Source organism: Rhinatrema bivittatum, chromosome 4 (genome assembly GCF_901001135.1).
Source record: "Rhinatrema bivittatum chromosome 4, aRhiBiv1.1, whole genome shotgun sequence".
NCBI classification, from domain to species: domain Eukaryota; kingdom Metazoa; phylum Chordata; class Amphibia; order Gymnophiona; family Rhinatrematidae; genus Rhinatrema; species Rhinatrema bivittatum.
Genome location: NC_042618.1, coordinates 37,820,752 through 37,842,173, shown reverse-complemented (window position 1 = coordinate 37,842,173; position 21,422 = coordinate 37,820,752). Strand labels below are relative to the sequence as shown.

The 21,422-nt window shown below is 43.2% G+C and overlaps 1 protein-coding gene across 1 annotated transcript in view; it reads right to left on the bottom strand.

Annotated features, from left to right (window-relative positions):
* DYNC1H1 (dynein cytoplasmic 1 heavy chain 1) overlaps positions 1 to 21,422 on the bottom strand; it is a 378,125-nt gene that overhangs the window by 15,713 nt on the left and 340,990 nt on the right. Inside the window, exon 73 of the mRNA XM_029597957.1 lies at positions 15,651 to 15,862. Coding sequence (XP_029453817.1) covers positions 15,651 to 15,862 — 212 coding nt within the window. The remainder of the gene's footprint in view (positions 1 to 15,650; positions 15,863 to 21,422) is intronic.

Sequence of the window (21,422 nt, the reverse complement as noted above, 5' to 3'; positions counted from 1 at the left end):
TGATATTCTCTGCCACAGGTGTCTCTCTTCAGTCTCGTATGTAGCAAAAAAGCGTTAGCAAAAAGAAAATAAGAAAGATATGAGGCCCAACTCCGCAGGGTGGCGGGTGGGTTCTGTGAGGACTACATCCTGCTGTCCTGGGATAACACCTATTACAAGGTAAGCAATTTTGCTTTATCCCAGGACAAGCAGGATGCTAGTCCTCACATATGGGTGATTAGCAAGCTAGAGGCTGAGTCATTTGGTATTGAGGCAACACTGAAGTATTGTTGTTGAAATGAGTCAGCCGAAGATTACAGAACATTGGATATAGAAGGAGTTGGGTTTAAACTGGAAACAAGTTCTTTAAGACAGATTGTCCATAGGCTGAATCTTGTCTTCCTTGCTTGTCCAAGCAGTAATGAGCTGCAAAAGTGTGAAGAGAACTCCATGTTGCTGCTTTACATATGTCAAGTATTGGCACTGAACGATAATGTGCTACTGAAGTTGACATTGCTCTTACTGAGTGTGCTTTTACTCGCCCTTGGAGAGGAAGGCCTGCTTGTTCATAACAAAATTGTATGCAATCTGCTAGCCAGTTTGATAAAGTATGTTTACCCACTGCTTTACCTGGTTTGTTTGGGCCATAGGAAACAAAGAGTTGATTGGATTTCCTGTGGACTGTAGTGCTGTTTAAGTAGAAGGATAGTGCATGTTTACAGTCCAAGGTATGTAAGGCCCTTTCTCCCTGGTGAGAGTGAGGCCTTGGAAAGAAAGTGGGTAAAACTATAGATTGGTTTAAGTGGAATTCCGTGACTATCTTGGGGAGGAATTTTGGATGAGTACGGAGAACCACTCTGTCATGCAAGAACTTCGTGTAAGGTTCATATGTGACAAGTGCCTGTAACTCACTAACTCGTCTAGCTGATGTAATGGCTATGAGGAAGATAGTCTTCCATGTAAGAAATTTTATATCACAGGAATCTATGGGCTCAAAAGGAGAACGCATGAGTCTTGATAGAACCAAATTTAGATCCCATTGTGTGACAGGATGTCTAATTGGTGGTTTGAGGTGAGTTAAACCTCTCATAAATCTTCTGACAAGAGGTTGTGTAGAGATAGGTGCATCTGCTACCTGATTATGGTAAGCGGAAATTGCACTTAAATGTACTCTTATAGATGAAGTCTGGAGACCAGATTCTGAAAGATGGTACAAGTAGTCTAGTAAAGAATTTGTAGGGCAAGTGAAAGGATTGATGTTGTTTTGCTTGCTCCACAAAGTGAACCTCTTCCATTTGGAAGCATAGTTCTTCCGTGTGGAAGGTTTACGTGAAACTATAAGCACTTGAGATATATTGGATGAAAGATTGAGAGGTTGTAAGATTAAGCTTTCAACATCCATGCTGACAGGGACAGGGATTGAAGGTTGGGATGGCGCAGTCGGCCCTGATCCTGAGTTATGAGTGTTGGAGCTAGTCCTAGACGAATTGGATCCCTGACTGAAAGGTCTAGAAGTGTGGGAAACCATACTTGTCAAGGCCAATGTGGGGCTAAGAGTATCATGGTCCCCTTGTCTTGTTGTAGCTTCACTAGAGTTTTGGTTATGAGCGGTATTGGAGGATACGCATATAGAAGGCCTGAGTTCCAAGGGCGAGCAAATGCGTCCTTGGGTGGCCTGTTGTTGAGGTTGTATAGGAAACAGTAGTTGTCCACTTTGTGATTCAGATGTGATGCAAAGAGGTCTACTGTTGGCTTTCCCCAACGTTGAAATATCCTGGTCGCTACTGCAGGATCCAGGGACCATTCGTGTGGTTGGAATTGACGACCGAGTCTGTCCGCCACTACATTGTGAATGCCTGGCAGATAAGTGGCCTTGAGAAACATGGAAGTTGGTCAAGGCCCAACCCCATATCTGAGCTGCCTCTTGACAAAGGAGGTATGAGCCTGCTCCTCCTTGCTTGTTGATGTACCACATGGCTACTGTGTTGTCTGTTTGTATCAGAACAGACTTGTTTGTAAGGCAGTCCTTGAAGGCATGTAGAGCATAACGTATAGCTCGAAGTTCCAGGAAATTGATTTGAAATGTTGCTTCGAGCTTTGTCCAAGTTCCTTGTGTTTGGAGAGTGTCTATGTGAGCTCCCCAACCCAAGGTGGATGCATCTGTAGTTACAGTTATTTGTGGGACTGGTTGTTGAAAGGGTAGGCCCTTGTGCAAATTGTCCTTGTTCACCCACCATAGTAGAGAAGAACGTAGTGGGTGGGTTACTTGAATTTGGGTATGCAGTGGTTGAATGGCTTGGATCCATTGTGATTTTAAAGTCCATTGGGTTATCCTCATGGCTAGTCTTGCCATAGGAGTGACATGAACTGTGGAGGCCATGTGGCCTAGTAAGGTTAGAAACTGATGAGCTGTTGCTTGTTTCTTTGAGTGAATCGAGTTTGCCAGCAGGGAAAGTGTTTCTGCTCGATCTTCTGGTAGAAAAGCCTTTGAGAGGATGGTGTTCAATTCTGCTCCGATGAATTGAAGCAGGTGAGATGGAGTAAGATGAGACTTTGGATAATTGATGAGAAATCCCGTGGAGTGAAGTAGAGCAATTGTTCGGTTGAGAGACTGTAGTGCTCCTTGTTGAGATTGGCTTCTGATGAGCCAGTCGTCCAGATATGGGAAAACATGTACACCTTCTTTGTGTAAGTGTGCTGTTATTACTGCTAGACATTTGGTGAACACTCTGGGAGCAGATGCCAGTCCGAATGGCAGCACTCTGTATTGGAAATGTTGAAGGCCCACCATGAAGCGCAGATACTTGCGATGAGGAGGGAATATTGGTATATGAGCGTAAGCATCTTGAAGATCCAGAGAACAGAGCCAATCTCATTCTTGAAGAAGTGGGAGCATTGTGCCTAGAGAAACCATCCTGAACTTTTCTTTCTTCAGAAATTTGTTGAGATTTCTGAGGTCTAGGATGGGACGTAGACCTCCGGTTTTCTTTGGAATGAGGAAATATCTGGAGTAGAATCCTCTGCCCTGCTGTGACCTGGGCACTGGTTGAATGGCCCTGGCTCTCAGGAGGGTGGATAATTCTATTTGTAATTGAATTATTTGAGAATTTTGTTGTGGGCAGGAAGTTGGTGGAAAATCTGGAGGAATTGAGAGGAAATTTAGTTTGTAGCCTCGAGACACTATGGAGAGTACCCATTGGTCTGTTATATTTGTCCAATTTGAGTGGAAATATAAAATTCTTCCTCCCACTGGTATGGTCTTGTCTGGGGTTTAGGAGGAGGGCTTGTTCTCTGGGCTGTTGTTCAAAAACCTGTCGCTGGACCAGTCTGTGGAGGAGGTTGAGTGCGGGTTGTTCTGGGTTGTCTAGATTGTGAGCGTTGAGTAGGCCTAGAAGGCCTAGTTCTAGCAGGTTGATTGTAGTACCTTCTTGGTCTGTAGTATGATCGCCTAGGGTCTCTTCGAGGAAGACGCCTAGAGGCCTGAGTTGTTGCGTCTTGTGGTAGTTGGGACAACTGTCTTAGGGTCTCTGTGTGATCCTTAAGTTGTTGGACAGCATCCTGTACTTTTTCCCCGAATAAATTGTCTCCAAGACATGGCAAGTCGACAAGCTTTTCTTGTACCTCAGGCCTGAGGTCTGATGCTTTTAACCATGCCCACCTGCGTGCTGTGATTCCTGCTGCTGCTATTCTTGAGGCAGTGTCAAAATTGTCATAAGCAGCCCTTACCTCATGCTTTCCTGCTTCCAGGCCTTTGGTAACTATGGCCTGTGCTGATTCTTGAAATTGCACTGGTAGAGAATTTGTGAGTTCTTCCATTTGTTTCCAGAGATCTCTCTGATACTGTGTCATATACAGTTGATAGGCAGAGATTCTGGAAGATAGGAGTGCACCTTGATACATTTTTCTGTCAAGGGAGTTGAGAAAACGATGATCCTTCCCTGGAGGAGCTGAGGAGTGTGGACGTACACGCTTTGATTTTTTCTGGGCAGATTCCACTACCACAGACTGATGTGGTAGTTGTGTTTTTTGAAATCCTGGTGCTTGTTGCACTAGGTAGGTAGTGTCCACACGCTTGTTTACTGCAGGAACCGTGCATGGGTGCTCCCAAATACGGTGTTGCAGGTCTAAAAGCACATCATGAATGGGAATCGCCAGAACTTGTTTGGGCGGGTCCACAAACTGGAGGACTTCCAGAGTGTGTTGTCTAGAATCTTGTTCTGAGGATAGTTTGAAAGGGATTGTGTCCGCCATGTCTTGCACAAAACTAGAAAAGGATAAATCCTCTGGTGGGGATCTTTTTCTTGATTCAGGAGGTGAAGGTTCTGACAAAGTCCTCAGAAGAGGTGTCTGTCCCTTGATCGTCCCAAGAATCATCATCTGGATTTTGATAGGGAGTTCTTGGGATTGGTTTTGATTGTGAATGAATACCTGATGGTCCAGGTATTGGTTCATCGATAGAAAATGAAGGGATGTTATCCGTGGTTTTCTGTGGAACTGTGTCGATGACATTATGATATTTCTATAGAAGACGTTGGAAGAGTGCTAACTCTTGAGGGTCAGTGTCCTCTGCCAATGGTTGCATCGATGAAGTAATAGCTGGCATCGATGCAATTGTGGAAACTGGTCTTCTCTGTGTCGATACTGTTGACGGCAGAATCATCGATGTCATCGGTATCGATGGAGGAGACGGTATCTGAGCATATATGGAGGTCGATGCCGTAATAATTCTAGGCGTCTGTATCAATTCTCGTGCTGTCGGAGTCAAGAGTGACCCCGGCATCGGCAAATTTGCCGGCATCGATGCTGCAAGCATCGGCATCGACAGAAGTCGGTCCTGAAAGCTGGTCTTTCAAAGCCTGTGAAACCACTTGTCGGATTAAATCGGACAATTCCGGCCGCACAACCGATGGAATCAGAGCGGTTGAGGGCGGTGGCGTAGGCTGAGGTACGAGATCTTGCACAGTACCCTGTGGAAGATCTGGTGCAGGTTGTGGAATCTAGGTAGGCCGAGGCGTTGAGAACTCCGATGTTTCTTGGTGCTTAGGCCGCTTTGCTATCAATCCTTCCTGGGAAGCAGAGTCTGACATCGAGGGGCTTCGATGCCGGTGTCGATGTTTAGACAGTTTTTTCGGTGGATTTTGTCGACGTCGAGGACGATGAAGGGGACGAATGATCCCCCAACGGTCCTGGGTGAGGCTTTTTTTTTTTTAAGAATTATGCGCTTAGTCGCTCCAGCCGGAGACGACTTCGATGACTGCGACGGGGAAGGTATTAGTTGTAGGCTGAATAAATGTTCCATTTTTTCGAGCCTGGTCTTCAGACTTTTCGGTGTCATCTCCGTGCATTGTGGACAGTTATTTACGTCGTGTTTGTCACCCAGACATATTACACATTCAGTATGTGGGTCTGTGAGTGACATTTTCCTGGTACAAACAGGGCATTTTTTAAAACCTGTTGACATTTTGTCTTTTTTATTCGATCGACGGCCGTCGATACGACTATGAGGGGAAAATAAATTTCCAGTAATCAGAAAATTTGAGACTGGGTTACATACCTGCCGGTAAGAAAAGGAACCCGAGAGATTTTCTGAGAGAGAGAGAATATCAAAAATGACTTAAGTCGAATTTAAGGGTTGAGAATACTCAACGGCTCCAGAACCGTGATGCTGGTAGCAGCGCGGAAAAACAAAGACTGAAGAGAGACACCTGTGGCAGAGAATATCATAGCATGCTGGACATGCTCAGTGGCCTTACTGGGCCAGTCAAAAGTTTCTAGAAACTTTGACAAAGTTTTCCTGCACTAGGTCTCCGCTAGTGACGTCACCCATATGTGAGGACTAGCATCCTGCTTGTCCTGGGATAAAAGATAAGTAGTTTAAAGAATAGGGAAGTAAGCAAAAGTTCAAAGAATAAGACATAAGAGAAAAATTCAACTGGTTATGGGGTAGTAAATACAAATGTGTGTTATGAGTGATATGAAATGTGATGTCAATGTTTTTTAAAAAAATGTTTTTGTAATAAAATAATAAATATTGTTGATACCATACACAGGTATAGCAAATGTTGCTTACCTGTAACAGGTGTTCTCACAGGACAGCAGTATGTTAGTCCTCACATATGGGTGACATCATCAGGATGGAGCCCAATCACGGAAAACTTCTATCAAAGTTTCTAGAACTTTGACTGGCCCCTACTGGGCAGGCCCAGCATGGCACCAACCCTACAGCCAGCAGGGGTCCCCCTTCAGTCTTACTTGAAAGCTACAGGCAGTGCCGAAAAAATAAAACAAAACGTTACGAACCCAACACCGTGGGGTGGCGGGCGAGTTTCGTGAGGACTACCATCCTGCTGTCCTGTGAGAACACCTGTTACATGTAAGCAACATTTGCTTTCTCACAGGACAAGCAGGATGGTAGTCCTCACATATGGGTGAGTACCGAGTTGAGGATGTCCGAACATGCACCAAATGGCATGCAAAAGGCACAACAACTGGGGTGGAATTTGGTAGAGGGCATCCTGAACCCCACCGGGCAAGTGGAAGGGTGTAGGTACGTCACGTTGGAAATAAGTTACGCAGGACTGATTGGCCGAAGATGGAATCTTGTCTTCCAGCTTTGTCCAAGCAATAGTGGGCTGCGAAAGTATGGAGATAACTCCAGGTGGCAGCCCTGCAAATGTCAGGAAGCGGCACTGATCGTAGGTGTGCTACTGAAGTCGCCATGGCCCTCACAGAGTGTGCTTTAACACCGTCTTGAAAAGGAATGCCTGCTTGCTGATAGCAAAAATATATGCAGTCCGCCAACTAGGAGGAGAGAGTCTGCTTACCCATAGGTTGCCCTAATTTGTTCGGATGGAAAGAGACAAACAATTGAGTGCTCTTCCTGTGGGCAGCTGTAGGGTCTAGGTAGAAAGCTAGAGCCCGTTTACAGTCAAGGGTATGCAGAGCCTGTTCCCCTAGATTGGAATGGGGCCTGGGAAAGAAGGTAGGCAGTATGATGGATTGATTAATGTGAAACTCTGAAACTACCTTAGGTAAAAAAAAAAACAACTTAGGGTGAGTGCAGAGTACCGCCCGGTCCTGCAGGAGTTTAGTGTAAGGCGGATAGGTAACTAGGGCCTGTAACTCACTAACCCTGCGAGCTGAAGTGATAGCCAAAAGGAAAATCACTTTCCATGTGAGATATTTTAGGTCACAGGAGTGAAGAGGCTCGAAAAGTGGTTTCATGAGCTGACCGAGAACCAGATTACGGTCCCAAGAAGGGGCTGGAGGACGTAAGGGTGGTTTGATATGGAGCAAGCCCTTCAAAAAGCGTGTTACGAGGGGTTGTACCGATATAAGAACATCCCCGACACCTTTATGGAAGGTGGCTACCGCACTGACATGCATTCTGATGGAAGAGGTCTTTAGACCTGATTCTGACAAATGCCAGAGATAGTCCAAAAACCTTGGGATTGGACAGGAAAAGGGATCAAGGCACTGTGAGGTGCACCATGATGTGTACCTTTTCCATTTATAGAAATAAGATTTTCTCGTGGAAGGCTTCCGTGAAGCAATCAGGAGACGAGAAACCGAATCTGAAAGGTTAAGCGGTTGGAGGATTAACCTTTCAACATCCATGCCGTCAGAGACAAGGCCTGAAGGTTGGGATGGCGTAGGCATCTGTTTTGAGTGATCAGATGCGGGTCCGTTCCCAAAGGAATGTGCCTGCGGATGGAGAGATCCTGAAGTATGGGAAACCACACATGGCGTGGCCAGTGAGGTGCTATCAGGATCATGGTTCCCTTGTCCTGACGTAGCTTCACTAGAGTCTTCGAGAGAAGAGGAAGTGGAGGGAATGCATAGAGCAGACCAGTTGCCCACAAGAGGGAGAATGCATCTCTGGGTGGAGAGCGCTCGCTCCGGACGAGGGAGCAGAAATTGTCGACTTTGTGGTTCTGAGGGGACGCAAAGAGGTCTGTCTGGGGGTATCCCCCATTGTCAAAAGATTGAGGTTGCTACCGAGGGGTTGAGAGACCACTCGTGTGGTTGGAAGACGCGACTCAGTTGTCTGCCAAGACATTGTCCACTCCCGGCAAGTAGGTGGCCCTGAGGTACATCGAGTGGGAGAGCGCTTCTGCCCAAATCTGCGCAGCTTACTGACACAGAAGAAAGGAACCTGTGCCTCCCTGCTTGTTGATGTACCACATGGCCACCTGGCTGTCCATCTGAATCAGGATGACATGATTTGATAGGCGTTCCTGAAAAGCCCTGAGAGCATATCGCATTGCTCGAAGTTCTAGGAAGTTTATTTGATGTTTGGCTTCCCCTGGAGACCAAGATCCTTGTGTCTGTAGATTGTCCACGTGGGCTCCCCACCCGAGGTTGGAAGCGTTGGTGGTGAGAATGAGTTGAGGATCTGGCACTTGAAAGGGCAGTCCCTGGAGGAGATTATTCTGACCTTCCCACCAGGTGAGAGTCAGACGGAGTGAGTCGGTGATGTGGACAATAGTAGACAGAGGCTGAACAGCTTGAATCCATTGTGACCTCAGAGTCCAATGCATGAGTCTCATGGCCAAGCGGGCCATTGGTGTGACATGGACTGAGGACGCCATGTGTCAGTGAAGGACGAGAAATTGGGGAGCTGTTGCCGTATGTTGAGACTGCAACTGGTGAGCGAGAGACACGAGTGTTAGCGCTCGTTGTTGAGGTAGGAAGGCTTTTGCCTGCAAGGTGTCCAAGTCTGCCCCAATGAACGACAAGGTTTGAGATGGGATTAAATAGGATTTTCCGTAACTGACAAGAAATCCTAGCAAAATTAGACTGTGTAGGGTGAAATCGAGGGACGACAGAGCGGATTTGCTGGGTTGGAGCCCTGATTAACCAGTCGTCCCGATAGGGGTAAACGTGAACACCTTGCTTCCTGAGGAAAGCTGCGACAACCACGAGGCATTTGGTGAAGACATGTGGTGCAGACGCTAGGCCGAACAGAAGCACTCTGTATTGATAGTGCTTGGGACCTACTAAAATTCTGAGGTATTTGCGATGAGTAGGAGTTATTGCAATGTGTGTATGTGTCCTGGAGGTCCAGAAAGCAGAGCCAGTCTCCTCTTTGTAGAAGAGGTAAAAGCGATCCCAAGGTTACCATTTTGAACTTTTCCCGCTGGAGGTACTTGTTGAGGGCACGAAGGTCCAGAATTGGACGAACGCCCCCGGATTTTTTGGGGATCAGAAAGTACCGGGAATAGAACCCTAGGCCTTGCTGCGAGAGTGGGACCGGTTCTATTGCTTTAACCTGGAGAAGGAGGGAAACCTCCTGATCCAGAAGAATAGAGTGGTCGGATGTCTCCCATGTCTGCAGAGGTGGTGAGTCTGGTGGCAGAGCGAGAAAGTTCAGGTGGTAACCCTGAGCAATGATTGCTAGTACCCATTGGTCGGTTGTGAATGATTGCCACATGGTGTGAAAGTGGCATAATCAACCTCCTACTGGTATGCTTGGCAGAGGAATAAGGCTGCTGCTCTCCAAGTGGAAGTCAAAAACCTGAAGCAGGCCCTGGCTGGGGAGCTGCTTGTGATTTTTGCTTTCGGGCTTGGCGAGGCTGAGGCTTCTGTTAAGGTCTCATAGTTCGGGACCTTGCTGGTGGAGGATAGGCCTTCCTCGGACGGTAGAACGACTTCTTAGAGTCCTTCCTGAAGGGCTGTCTTAAGGAGAAGTCGGAAGGAATTGATGAAAGCTGTTTAAGGGTCTCACGATGGTCCTTTAATTCAGCCACCATTTGCTGGATCTGTTCACCGAACAGATTGTCTCCTACACATGGTAGGTCAGATAGCCGGTCTTGTACTTCTGGGCAAAGGTCAGAAGATTTGAGCCACGCCCATTGTCTTGCCGAAATAGCAGCTGCAGACACTCTAGTAGAGGTGTCAAAGATATCATAAGATGTCCTAATCTCATGTTTTCCTGCCTCAAAACCCTTGTTTACAAGGGATTGAAGCTGGTCTTGGAATTGAGGCAGGGTTTCAGAGAAGCCCTGTATCTGCTTGAAGATAACCCTATTATATTGGGTCATATAAAGTTGGTAAGCCGCAATTCGGGAGATGAGCATGGCCCCTTGGAACACTCGTCGACCAATATTGTCTAGGAACTTCTGTTCCTTAACAGGTGGGGTAGATGAGTGAGGCTTCGACCTTTTTGCCTTCTTTTGAGCCGACTCTACCACAACTGAGTGGTGGTCGAGCTGAGATTTTTGAAAGCCAGGGGCTGACCGTACTAAATAGGTAGTGTCAGTCTGTGTACTGGAGCAATTGATCCAGGGTTCTCCCAGTTCTTTTTGAGAAGGTCAAGAAGAACTTGATGAATGGGAATAGACGTGATCACTTTGGGGGCATCCAGGAATTGGAGCAACTCCATCATCTGGTGCCTATCATCCTGTTCCGTCTGAAGTTGAAAAGGGACCAACTCAGACATTTCCTTCACAAAATTAATGAAAGAAAGATCCTCTGGAGGAGAACGCTTTCTACTTTCAGTAGGAGAAGGAGGTGAAGATAAGTCATCGGTGTCTGTGGAAGTATCATCACCCCACGTGTCATAAGGATCAGCAGACTGACCTGTAGGACGAGAAGGGGGTTGGATACCTGAAGGTCCCGGTCAAGGCTCCAAGAAAATCGGAGGAATCACCGGGGGCACCGAAGTTGGCGCAGAAGGCATCTGTGCCGGCATCGACGGCACCGATGGATGAATCGGTGGCGAGGGACGAATTGGCATCGATGGCTGAGGCAGAACTCCCGATGGAGGAATGCGGAACGGTGTTTCTCCTCCCGATGAAGTTGTCAACGGGGAGGGCACCAGAGCCATTGGAGACCCAGGAACCACTGGTGGAAGGGCGGACATGAGTGCCTCCATCCGGGATAGCAGCGGTGCCAGCACTGCTGCCATCGGGTCGGTGACCGGTTCCACTCTCTGTGCCGGAGGAACCTGGAGCCGTTGCATCGCCTTGTCGATGGCCTCCTGAACCAACCGGTCCAGTTCTTCTCGGAGACCTGGAGCAAGCAGCCCTGGCTCCGGAACAGAAGAGGGAGGCAGAGGCACAGTCGAAGGGACCACCTTTACAGGCGGAATCGCGACTCCCAAACCCCGATTGGGTGAGAGTGGCCTCTGTGACCCGGTCGCAGGAATGGTCGGTGCCTTTCCTGGACGGGGCTTCTTCAACGGTGGCTCGGTCGATTTCGCTTCCTCGACGGTCCGAGTCCTACGATGTCGATGTTTCTCCCTGCGATCCCCTCGATCCTGAGGGGGAGTAGCGGGCGTCGATGGCCGTGAAGATGTCGATTGCGGATGGTGGACAGTCACCGGCGCGACGTCAATGGTGCCGGTTCCGATGACATTGATGCGATGGACGGCGTCGGGATCTGAGCACGAAAGAGGAGTTCCATCTTCTCCATTCTGGCTTTGCGACCTTTTGGTGTCATGAGGGCACATTTGGTGCAAGTCAGGACATCATGCTCACGGCCTAAACACATTACACAGATTACATGAGGGTCTGTGATAGACATGGTGCGAGTACAGTCCGGGCACAGACGGAACCCCGACGCCATGGCCATATAGAAAAATTGAGCTGCAGTACGGTCGATGGCCAGTAGGCCGTGAGGGCCAAACTAAACGGTAATCGACAGAAGACGGTCAAAAAACTTACCGGAGTACCATGGCCCGAGAAAAGTTAAAGGAGGGATCCCTGTGGGGCAATTTAAGTTTAATTAATTCCGTGAGGAAAATTCCTGTCAGGAATCTCTTTAGAGCTCCTAAACCACGAGGCTACTGCTGCGTGGAAAAAAAGAAGACTGAAGAGGGACCCCTGCTGGCTGCAGGGTTGGTGCCATGCTGGGCATGCCCAGTAGGGGCCAGTCAAAGTTCTAGAAACTTTGATAGAAGTTTTCCGTGATTGGGCTCCATCCTGATGATGTCACCCATATGTGAGGACTACCATCCTGCTTGTCCTGTGAGAAATATTGTATGCTTAATGTCATTGTAGGCCATCTTTTTTCAATTGTATGCTGACAGTGGAAGGATCCCCAAATATTTAGACATGGTCTTGTAACCCTGTCCAAATCCATGAACATCTCCTTGTACACATTACATATTTGAGATCTCTCCACAGATTTTCAATAAATCTTCCAAGCCTGGGGACTGAAGGCCATTCAAAACCTTCATCTTTCTTTCCTGTTAATACTTTATGGATGATTCTGAGGTTTGTTTCAGATTGACATCTTGCTACCATATCCAACTTCTTTTCAGATTCAATTTCTTCATAGACTATGGGACATTAGCTTGTAAGACATGTTGATATTTAGTTGAACCCATTCTTACGTCTACTTAATATTTCTTGTGCCACACAACCCCAATGCAAGTACATCTCCGTGCTGGTAAGGGATTCTTTTCTTCAAATGATTTATCATTGTTTCTTCAAACATATTTGTGTGGCTACAGCTTAACTGTTCAATTTTCTTTTTATGAACACTTTGTTCTAACACTATTAAGGCTCATATGAGGCCCGATTTTAAAAGGCCCGTGAGCAAAAAAAAAAAAACAGGGGTTACGTGCAGAAGTGCCAGGCCAACAAAAAGGGGTTGGCTAGGGGGTGAGGGCTGGCCAGGACAGTAGGCATTAGGCCCTGTCTCGGAGAATCATGCGCCAGCAGCCGGCTGACGCATGGAAGGTACTTCTGCTCGGAAGGATTAAAATAAAAAAAATGGGGAAAGCTAGGATAGGTTCCCTCCCAGTCCACTCCTTAATTAGAGCGGACTGGGAGGGAACTGGGCAAAGGCCCGATTGCGTTGCCATGCGCACTTTTGAAATTTCTCCCCCCCCTGCACGAGTGAGTCGTGGGCCGCCTGTACATGTGCGCAGATATCACATTTTATAACATGTGCATGCTGACACGAGATACGCGCGCACATGGACATACGAACGGATCTTTTAAAATTGACCCTTAAGGTTTTGTAAACACTTGTTTGATAGGAAACTAAAGAAAAGCATAAAAATAAATATTTTACATAATGACTTTTGTGATGAACTAACAACTCTCCCATAGAAATAATTTATATGTAGGGAGGAGTTCCTGGCTGGAATCGCTCTCGAAAGAGAGGGAGGCATAAGGGACCGAATCGCTGCTCTTTTTCCATTCCTGAGCTTACCATCTTGAACGGACCTAAAGCCACGCCCCCGGAAGTGACATCACTTATCGGGCTGATCGCTGGAATAAATTCAACGCAGGTGCGGCGCGAAGCTGCGCGCCAAAGGGGCGCGCCCCTTTGTAAAAATTCTCTTATTCATTTATTTGAAGTTGTATGGGTAGAAAAAGGAAAACGAAAGTTTTGACATCCTCCCCAGCACCTCAGCAGGTTAAGGGTCCTATGGATTTTCATTTATCAAGGCGGGTAAAGTCAATCTGCCCGCAATTCTATACCGGACATTTCCTTTTCTTCAGGAGCATCAGTAAGTCCAAGCCAGCAGCTCGGATCTCAACCAGTTGTAGAAATACTGACTCCATACCAATTGCAAAAAAAACCAGATATGATATTAACTAATAGCAGTGATTCCCCTTCCGTAGGAGGAGTTGGGGAGTATGAATTGGGGGCTGTAGGGGGCTCCGAAATACAGAAAGTTGTTTCGGATCCTATGGACCCCCAAAACATAACATTGGCCGATATATGGAGGGCCATAAATGAAATGCAGAAAGTTATGATGGGCTTTATGGCCCAGAGTAATAAGTCATCTGTTGAAACAAAAAATGCTTTAGATTTATGTGATAGGCTGAAACAAGTAGAGGAAGCAAGTAAAACGGCTACTCTACAGATAACATCTCTTCAGTCAGCCAACAATGTCTTCATTAAAGATAGCATAAGTATTCACCAGTAGATTGAAAACCTAGAGAATGAGAATAGAGTAAGGAATATAAGGTTTTTGAATTTTCCAATGACTAGACTTCTATCTCCTAGTGAATTACTAAAGAAATATTTGGTGGAAAACTTAGCGATTACATCGATAGATGATAAATGCATTTCAAAAATTTATTATGTGGTTAATACAAAACTTAGAAAGCAAGAGGGAGAGGAAGAGATGGACATTGTCCAGCAGCAGTCTCCTAATTTGACTGCTTTTTTAGAGTCTTCATTGGATAATATACCTATTAGATCTACATTGATTGTTACACTTTCTAGAGAAAGTGACAAGATACTAATTATGCAGAAATATTTCAAGAACAAGGAGTTTCTGTTTTGTGGACAAAAGGTCCAACTCTTGCCAGACATATCCCGCACTACACAGACAAGGAGGAAACAGTTCCTAAATTTAAAGTCCAGAGTATTAGCTCTAGGAGCAACATATTTCCTAAAATTCCCTTGTAAGTGTATTGTGGTATTTCAGAAGAATAAATTTGTTTTTCAGGATCCCTCCCATTTAGAATTATTTCTTTCAGATAAAGAAAGTGGTTGAGATAAGATAATGTAGCTGCAAATCAGGAAAATTTCCAGTGATGTAAAGTTTAAATTTACAATTTTCCTTAGTTTATTATCTGAATTTATCCTCCCTTGATGTGGACTAGGAAATTTTGGTTTGGATTATTATTCTTAATAATCATGTATGTATTAATTTCTTAATGTCAAAATTTCTTTGATTTGATACATTGTAATAAATCTTAATAAATTATCAAAAAAAAAAGAAATAATTTATATGTAAGCAACTCTAATGTGGACAACTACTTCAGTGGCAGCTAAAACCTTTCAGCTGTTTCTTTGCAATGATCTGTGGGTTCTATTTTGCACATCTGACTGGTTTTTGGGGAGTTCTACCAGATTTTTCTTGTCTTCCAAATCTTGCTCTGACCTCAGTTCTATGTAACATTTCTTAATAGTTGACAGTTGAAATTGCTAGCTGGAAGCATTTTGAGGGCTTTTTATAGCGTCTCCCTATTTGATAAGAGTGAATTATCTTCATTTTCAAATGCTCAGACAGTTGCTTAGAAGAGTCCATGGTTGTTGAAAGTAGTTAGAGTATGCATTAAACCATGGAACTGTCTCCACCTAATTGAAGACCTAACAAGTCCAACATTTTGGTTCTTAACTCCTTAAAAAAAAAAAAAAAAGTAATGAATTGACTGGAAAGATGTCCAAAACTTTTGCATGTTATATTCACTTTATTTTCAATCTTAAAATCAAATATAGAAATTTTGCAGTAAACATTGCAGAAAGATAGTGTTTAACTGTACCATGTAGCTGTTGTGTCAGCTTCTGTTCATTTAGAAATTCAATGAAACATACAATTTGACCAGAGGTGCTTAACCTTTGCATACATGTGCCTTACCTGTTCAAATGAGGCAACAGTTTTGTATAAAATTTGACATAAAACAGTCCCTCAAAAGATCTGTATCGGGTCTACTACTCTGATCTAAGAGGGCTGCAAACCTAATTTTCAGAATAACTGATGTTAGCAAATTAATCTGTTTTTGGACTAAATGCATGCAAATATAAATATCCTGTAAACCAGACCTTGTGTTCCTTGAGGACTAGACCTGCATACCCCTGGTTTATATCATGCAAGAGTGTAGAATAATGTAGACACAAAGACTTATTTCCTGTCACTCTTGAAACACAGCCAAAATGGAAAAACACAGGATTAGAACTTCAAAATATACATTTCTGACCTTAATGTTGTCCACCGTGCGTTTAAGAGCATTTAGGTTCTGTGGGATGACATGGAGCCAGTTGCAGGCAGTAGTGTGTAAGGTTCTCATCCAGGCAGGGCGCCCATCAGACGTGGAGCCAGTTCTTTGTTTCTTTTCTGTTTCTGCATATGCTAAATCATCCTCATCCTCCAGCATCTGCATTTTCAGCATTTTACTGATCATATCAATGCCTGAACCACAGAAAATGGTCAAAGGGTAAAGAAATAAAAAAAAGCAAAGGAACAAGAACCCAAACAGAAAAAAAATGTTATCTTCAAAGAAATGATTTTAAATCATTTGGATACTGAAATGTTTCATGATAAAGAAACTGCTTCAAGGAAAAAAAATACTATTGCTTACTGCTTCTAAAAGAAGCATTCACAGCAACATCTAGAATGCTGAGCACAAACATTCTTGGATTTTTTCTTTTTTTTGAAGAGTTTTAAATCTTCCTGGTTTGGCCAGTCCAAAGAATTGTCCCCCTCCAGTAGGGTCAAGTGGCAGAGCTCTAACATCTGATACTTTATAATTTCATAATCTCAGTCAAAAGGCCAGGTGAGTGTTTTCCACTCATAACTCAGACCTTAAACTTAATCTTAGCTAAAGAGGCTGAGAAGTGATAACTGACAACTTGAATTTATATGTGAACCGAAAAGGCAAGCAAATTAGGTCCAATTACAGATTAGTATATACCAAACATCTCTGCAATTTCATGAGTTGAGAACCAGTTGCAGAGAGGAGAATCACTCAATCTCCAATATCTAATTTGTAGCTCTATTCCAGGGAGTAGTCAACTCTGGTTTTATCCAAAAAGAGATCTTTCTTCAATACTAGTTGATAAAACTATTCAAAAGGATTATGTACAATGGCTCCAAATTAAATGTGCCCTATATGTACAGCTTTGTTTAGTTTTCAAAGAGAGAAAGCAGATTGTGGCATTCAAGGATGGAGCTGGTTATCGCTGCTTTAACTTCTAGGTAAAATCTCATGCCTGGGGAGTGGGGAGGATATCATTAAGAATCAGGGACTGATTAGAGGAAGACGGATAGCCTGGAACTAGAAAACTTCCAGAAACCAGCTCTACCTCCCCTTCCTCCTCTCCTCCAAAATTACTATACAATTGAGATTCATCTTTTCATGAAATGAGAACCAATAACTAGTTGATCTTTTCACTTCTGCCAAAATGTTGCTTTATGCAGAGAATGAGCATTTTCTTTATTAGCATACATATTTATCAAGGGGGAAAGAGTGGAGTGCAAGCTAGGAGACCAGGGCTCGAATTTCGCATCTCCTATTGGTGCTCATTGTCACCTTGGGCAAGTCATGGTCTCCCTCAGCTTCAGATATCAACTTAGACTGCAAGCTCTGTAAGGCAGAGACTTCTCATAACTGTATAGAATTTTTTTGTACAGCATCCTGGTTTAGGATACTATGTAAATGCTGAAATAAAAATCTAAGCCCCACAGTTTTAAACAGATTGTAAATTCAAATTAGTGCAGGTGGTTAGACAGAAAAAGCCAATCAAAAACAAAGCATATAGAAAATTAAACAGAAAAAAACGTTAAGTTGAACAAAAGATTGGAATACAAAATTGTGGGAAATCAGGCAATTGAATGGTTAGAAAAGTGCAGTGAAAGTACAGAACTGCCACAGAATGAGATAAGCCATGTTAATGAGAAATGGCTGAGAGAAAGGCAGACATGCAATGTCTGGTTGGAAAGTAACATATGTTAAGATGGCTAACATTCCAACCACACATTACTCATGACAATTAGAAGACAAAGCGTGGTTACTTACCTAAAACTGGTGTTTTCAGGAGACAGTGGAATCAGTTACATGTATGTGGGTGACACTGTGCTCAACACCAACTAGGTATTTTCTAAAAAACTTTCTTCAAAGCATTAGAAAGAGACCTGAGGCAGAACCAACGTAAGATAAGAATTGCCATGCTGGGTCAGACCAAAGCCCATTGAGTCCAGCATCTTGTCTCAGCTCCCATAAAGTAGATTTAGTTTCTGTTACTCACTCTCAGGGGTAGCAATAGCTATCTTTAGTCTACAAAGGCTAATGTGTTATGGACTTTTCCTCCAAGAACCATGTCCAAACCTCTTAAATTTTGCTGTGCTAGTCACCTTGATCATGTCCTCCAGCAACAAATTCCACAGCTTGACAGTGCGTTGAGTGAAAGTATTTTCTACAATCTGTTTTGAATCACTGGTGGTTAGTTTCATGGAGAATCCCCTTGTTTTAGTATAATTTGTAAGGGTAAACAGTCCTTTATTTACCTGTTAAACCCCACTCATGATTTTATGAACTTATGTCCCCTCTCAGTCTTTTCCATTCTGAATAGTCCTAGGCCAAGTAACCTCATCATAGGAGAGATGCTCCATCCCTTTATCATTTTGGTGCCTTCCTCTGCACCTATTCTAGTCCTGCTAGGTCCTTCTGGAGATGGGGTGACCAGAACTACATGCAATACCCAAAGTGCAGATGTACCATGGCTCAATTCAGAGGCAATATATTTTCTGTTTTAATTTTTCATTCCTTTTTGGATCATTAACATTTTATTTGGGGTTTTTTTTTTTATCGTCACCACATACTCATTAGATGATTTCAACATATTGTCCACAAGGACACCAAGGTCCTTTTCCTGGGTTTTGACTCTGTAGTTAGGATTTTTCTTCCCTATGTGCATCACTTAGAATTTTAACACATTAAATTTCATTTGTCATTCATTCGCCCAGTCTCCTAAGCTCACAACATCCTTCTGAAGTTCCTCATAAACCATTTCTGTTTTAACAACTATGAATAATTTTGTCTCATCAATCTGATCACTTCACTCATTGTTCCCTTTTCCAGATCATTTATGAATTTGTGAAACAGCCTAGGTCCCAGTCTTGATCCCTGTGGTACTCTACTTACTATCTTTCTCCATTTGGAAAACTGACCATTTAGTCCTATCCTCTGTTTACAGCCTTTTAACAGTTTCCAATCTATAACAGAAGACTGCCTCCTATCTCATGGTTTTGTAATTTCTTGAGGAGTCTTTCATGGGGTACTTTGTCACATGCCTTCTTAAAATCCAAATACACTATACCAATATGTTTATTTGCACCTTCAAAAAGTTCTAAAAGACTGACAAGGCAAGACTTCCCCTTTGCTGAAACCATGTTGACTTCTCCATTAAGTCACATCTATCTATTTGGGCAGTGACTTTGTTTTTAAGAACAGTTTCTACCATTTTACCAGGCACACTTGTCACAAGTCTCTAGTTTCTTGGATTACCCCTGGAGTCCTTTTTAAAAAATCAGTGTATGTGCAGCTACTTTAGAGGTAGGAGAGCAGCCTTCAGAATCTCCTGGTTTTCAGATCCATGCAAAAATAAGTGCTGATGTTTCCATGTCTTTGTATAATCCTCATGTACATTCCATGCTTGAGTTTTAAGATTAATTTAATTTGATATATTGCCCTTAATGCTAGCAGCCGTGACAGGAGCATTGGCCCCAATGTGCCACACGCCCACAGCAATGACATAAGACCTCACATGAAACAAACACAATAATGGTAGTATATGAGCATATAAATTGTATATAAAAGGCCACAACTTTATTAAACATATTACTGTAAAAAGTGACCTGTACTCTAGCCAAGAAGTAAATAGCTAACCACCTACACCCCACCTCTGCAGCCTACTGCGTACAAAGCAAGGCAGCCTAAACCCAGCCCACTGCTTTATCCCTAAGCAAGGTGACTTCACTTCCCAAGGCATAGCAATGACCTGCCATTTGCCATAAAGGCATTGCTGAACTAAACCATGATGCACCTCTGCACGTAATCCAAAACTTCCTGCCAGCTCAGATACCTACTTCCCCTGCTCTAAGATCAAAGAAAAGAACGTTAAGACACAGCAAAGATTACCATAATCACCTAAAAAACCTGTTCATAAAAATCTCAAAAGGCATTTCCTGAATTCCATATAGTTTGTTTTTAATTTCACTTCCATAATAAAGGGGCATAATACTTAAAAGCTGTACATCATGTATTTTCCAATCTTACTTTAGACTGAGTAGGAAGTCTTAATAGATCCAGTTGCAAAAAAATGCAATTCTCTGCTCAATTTAGAGGACAATAAATCTGCCAGATATAAAGAAGTTTCCTGCAATGCTCTTTACATCATACAGTGCGATTCAAACAAGGAGTTACATGATCATACATTGACAATATGAAAATTACCTTGGCTGCTGTATTTTGGAGGAGTTGTAATGTTCTCAAAGTAGTATCTAATAGCCTTGATATAAGCATTACAATTTAATCAAGAACAAACCAGAGAATGCATTAAAATTAAGTCAGATTTTCCTAAAAAAGCTTTTAGGTGGAGTATGAAACAAAGATAGAAAAATATTGTTCCTGGCAGAGTTGAAATATGATTTAACACTATAAGATTACTACCCAATTTCATCCATGGAAGTGACTTAAGAATAATCTCTCTTGTAAAGCCATACAATTCAGTAGATTTAAGGGGGGATTAACCTTCAAGCCTATGTAGTAAAAACTACTCCGTTATTCTATCTAAACCATGGTTGAATCATCTCCTCACAGTCCAAAACTAAAATAGGCCACTACCTTGTTATTGTGATAAAAAAACAAACAAACCACAAAAACAAACACACAACTAAATCCTATATCTTGAATCAAAGTTGCCAATGGCAGCAAAAACAAGATGAACAAAAACGGAGATAATACTGATCACTGAGGAACACTGCGCGTTATCACTCTAGGTTCTGACAGTTCCAGGCCCTGTCTGAATTGTGAAGCGCCATCTGCCAAGAGTGACAATCTTATTACTATTCCCTTTAACTCTAGGTGTAAGTTGCTGATTAAGCAATGATCAATTATATCAAAGGCTGCACTCATGTCAATCAAGATCTTGGTCAGCATTTATTCTCACTTCATTAGTTATGGTCACTAATGCTGTTTCAGTACTATGAGTTTAACAAAATACTATGGAGGATGTAATGTCTATCTAGAAGACCATCTAACTGGGATGCCACCAGCACTCCACAAAGTTTCATGGAAAACTATAAACTGGACCCAAGATGGTAATGCTTCGTGACTAGAGAATTGAGCTGTTCTCTCTTTAACCAAGGCTATACCCTGACATAGTTAGAAAGGATATAATGTGGCCTTGAGAAAGGCTAACAATCATAGTCAGATTTTGTAGGCCTCAAATCCTGAGATTTCACAAAGTTAGAGAGGAAGGGATCTAAAGCAGAGCTACTGGTATTCACTGAAGATAACATTTTATCAACCCCCATTTCAACAGGGTTAAGATACTACTCAATCTGTGGAAAAGTAGGTATCAATGTCACAATGATCTTCCTTGTGCATTACTGTAGATGAGATAAATCATACCAATTTTCTTGTAAAAAAAAATCTAAAAAAACTAGCTGTAAAAAGTAGCAAATTCTCCATGATAATTTCATCCCAGAAAATTGGGAAATAACTTTAAATTGCCTGGTGCAATCTGCTAAATTTAGCTGTGTAGATAAACATCAGAACATCTTATAGGATTCACTGCATATAAATTAAAATCTCCTATAATCAATTTAATAGCTGTAGATAAAAGGTTTAAAAATAACCACCAAAAAGGTGCCAGCCCCAATTCAAAGATATCTATACATATCAAAATCTAGTTTATGCCTTTAACCTTAATGAAATAAAGAAAAAAAGATAGCCACATCCTATCCTTCT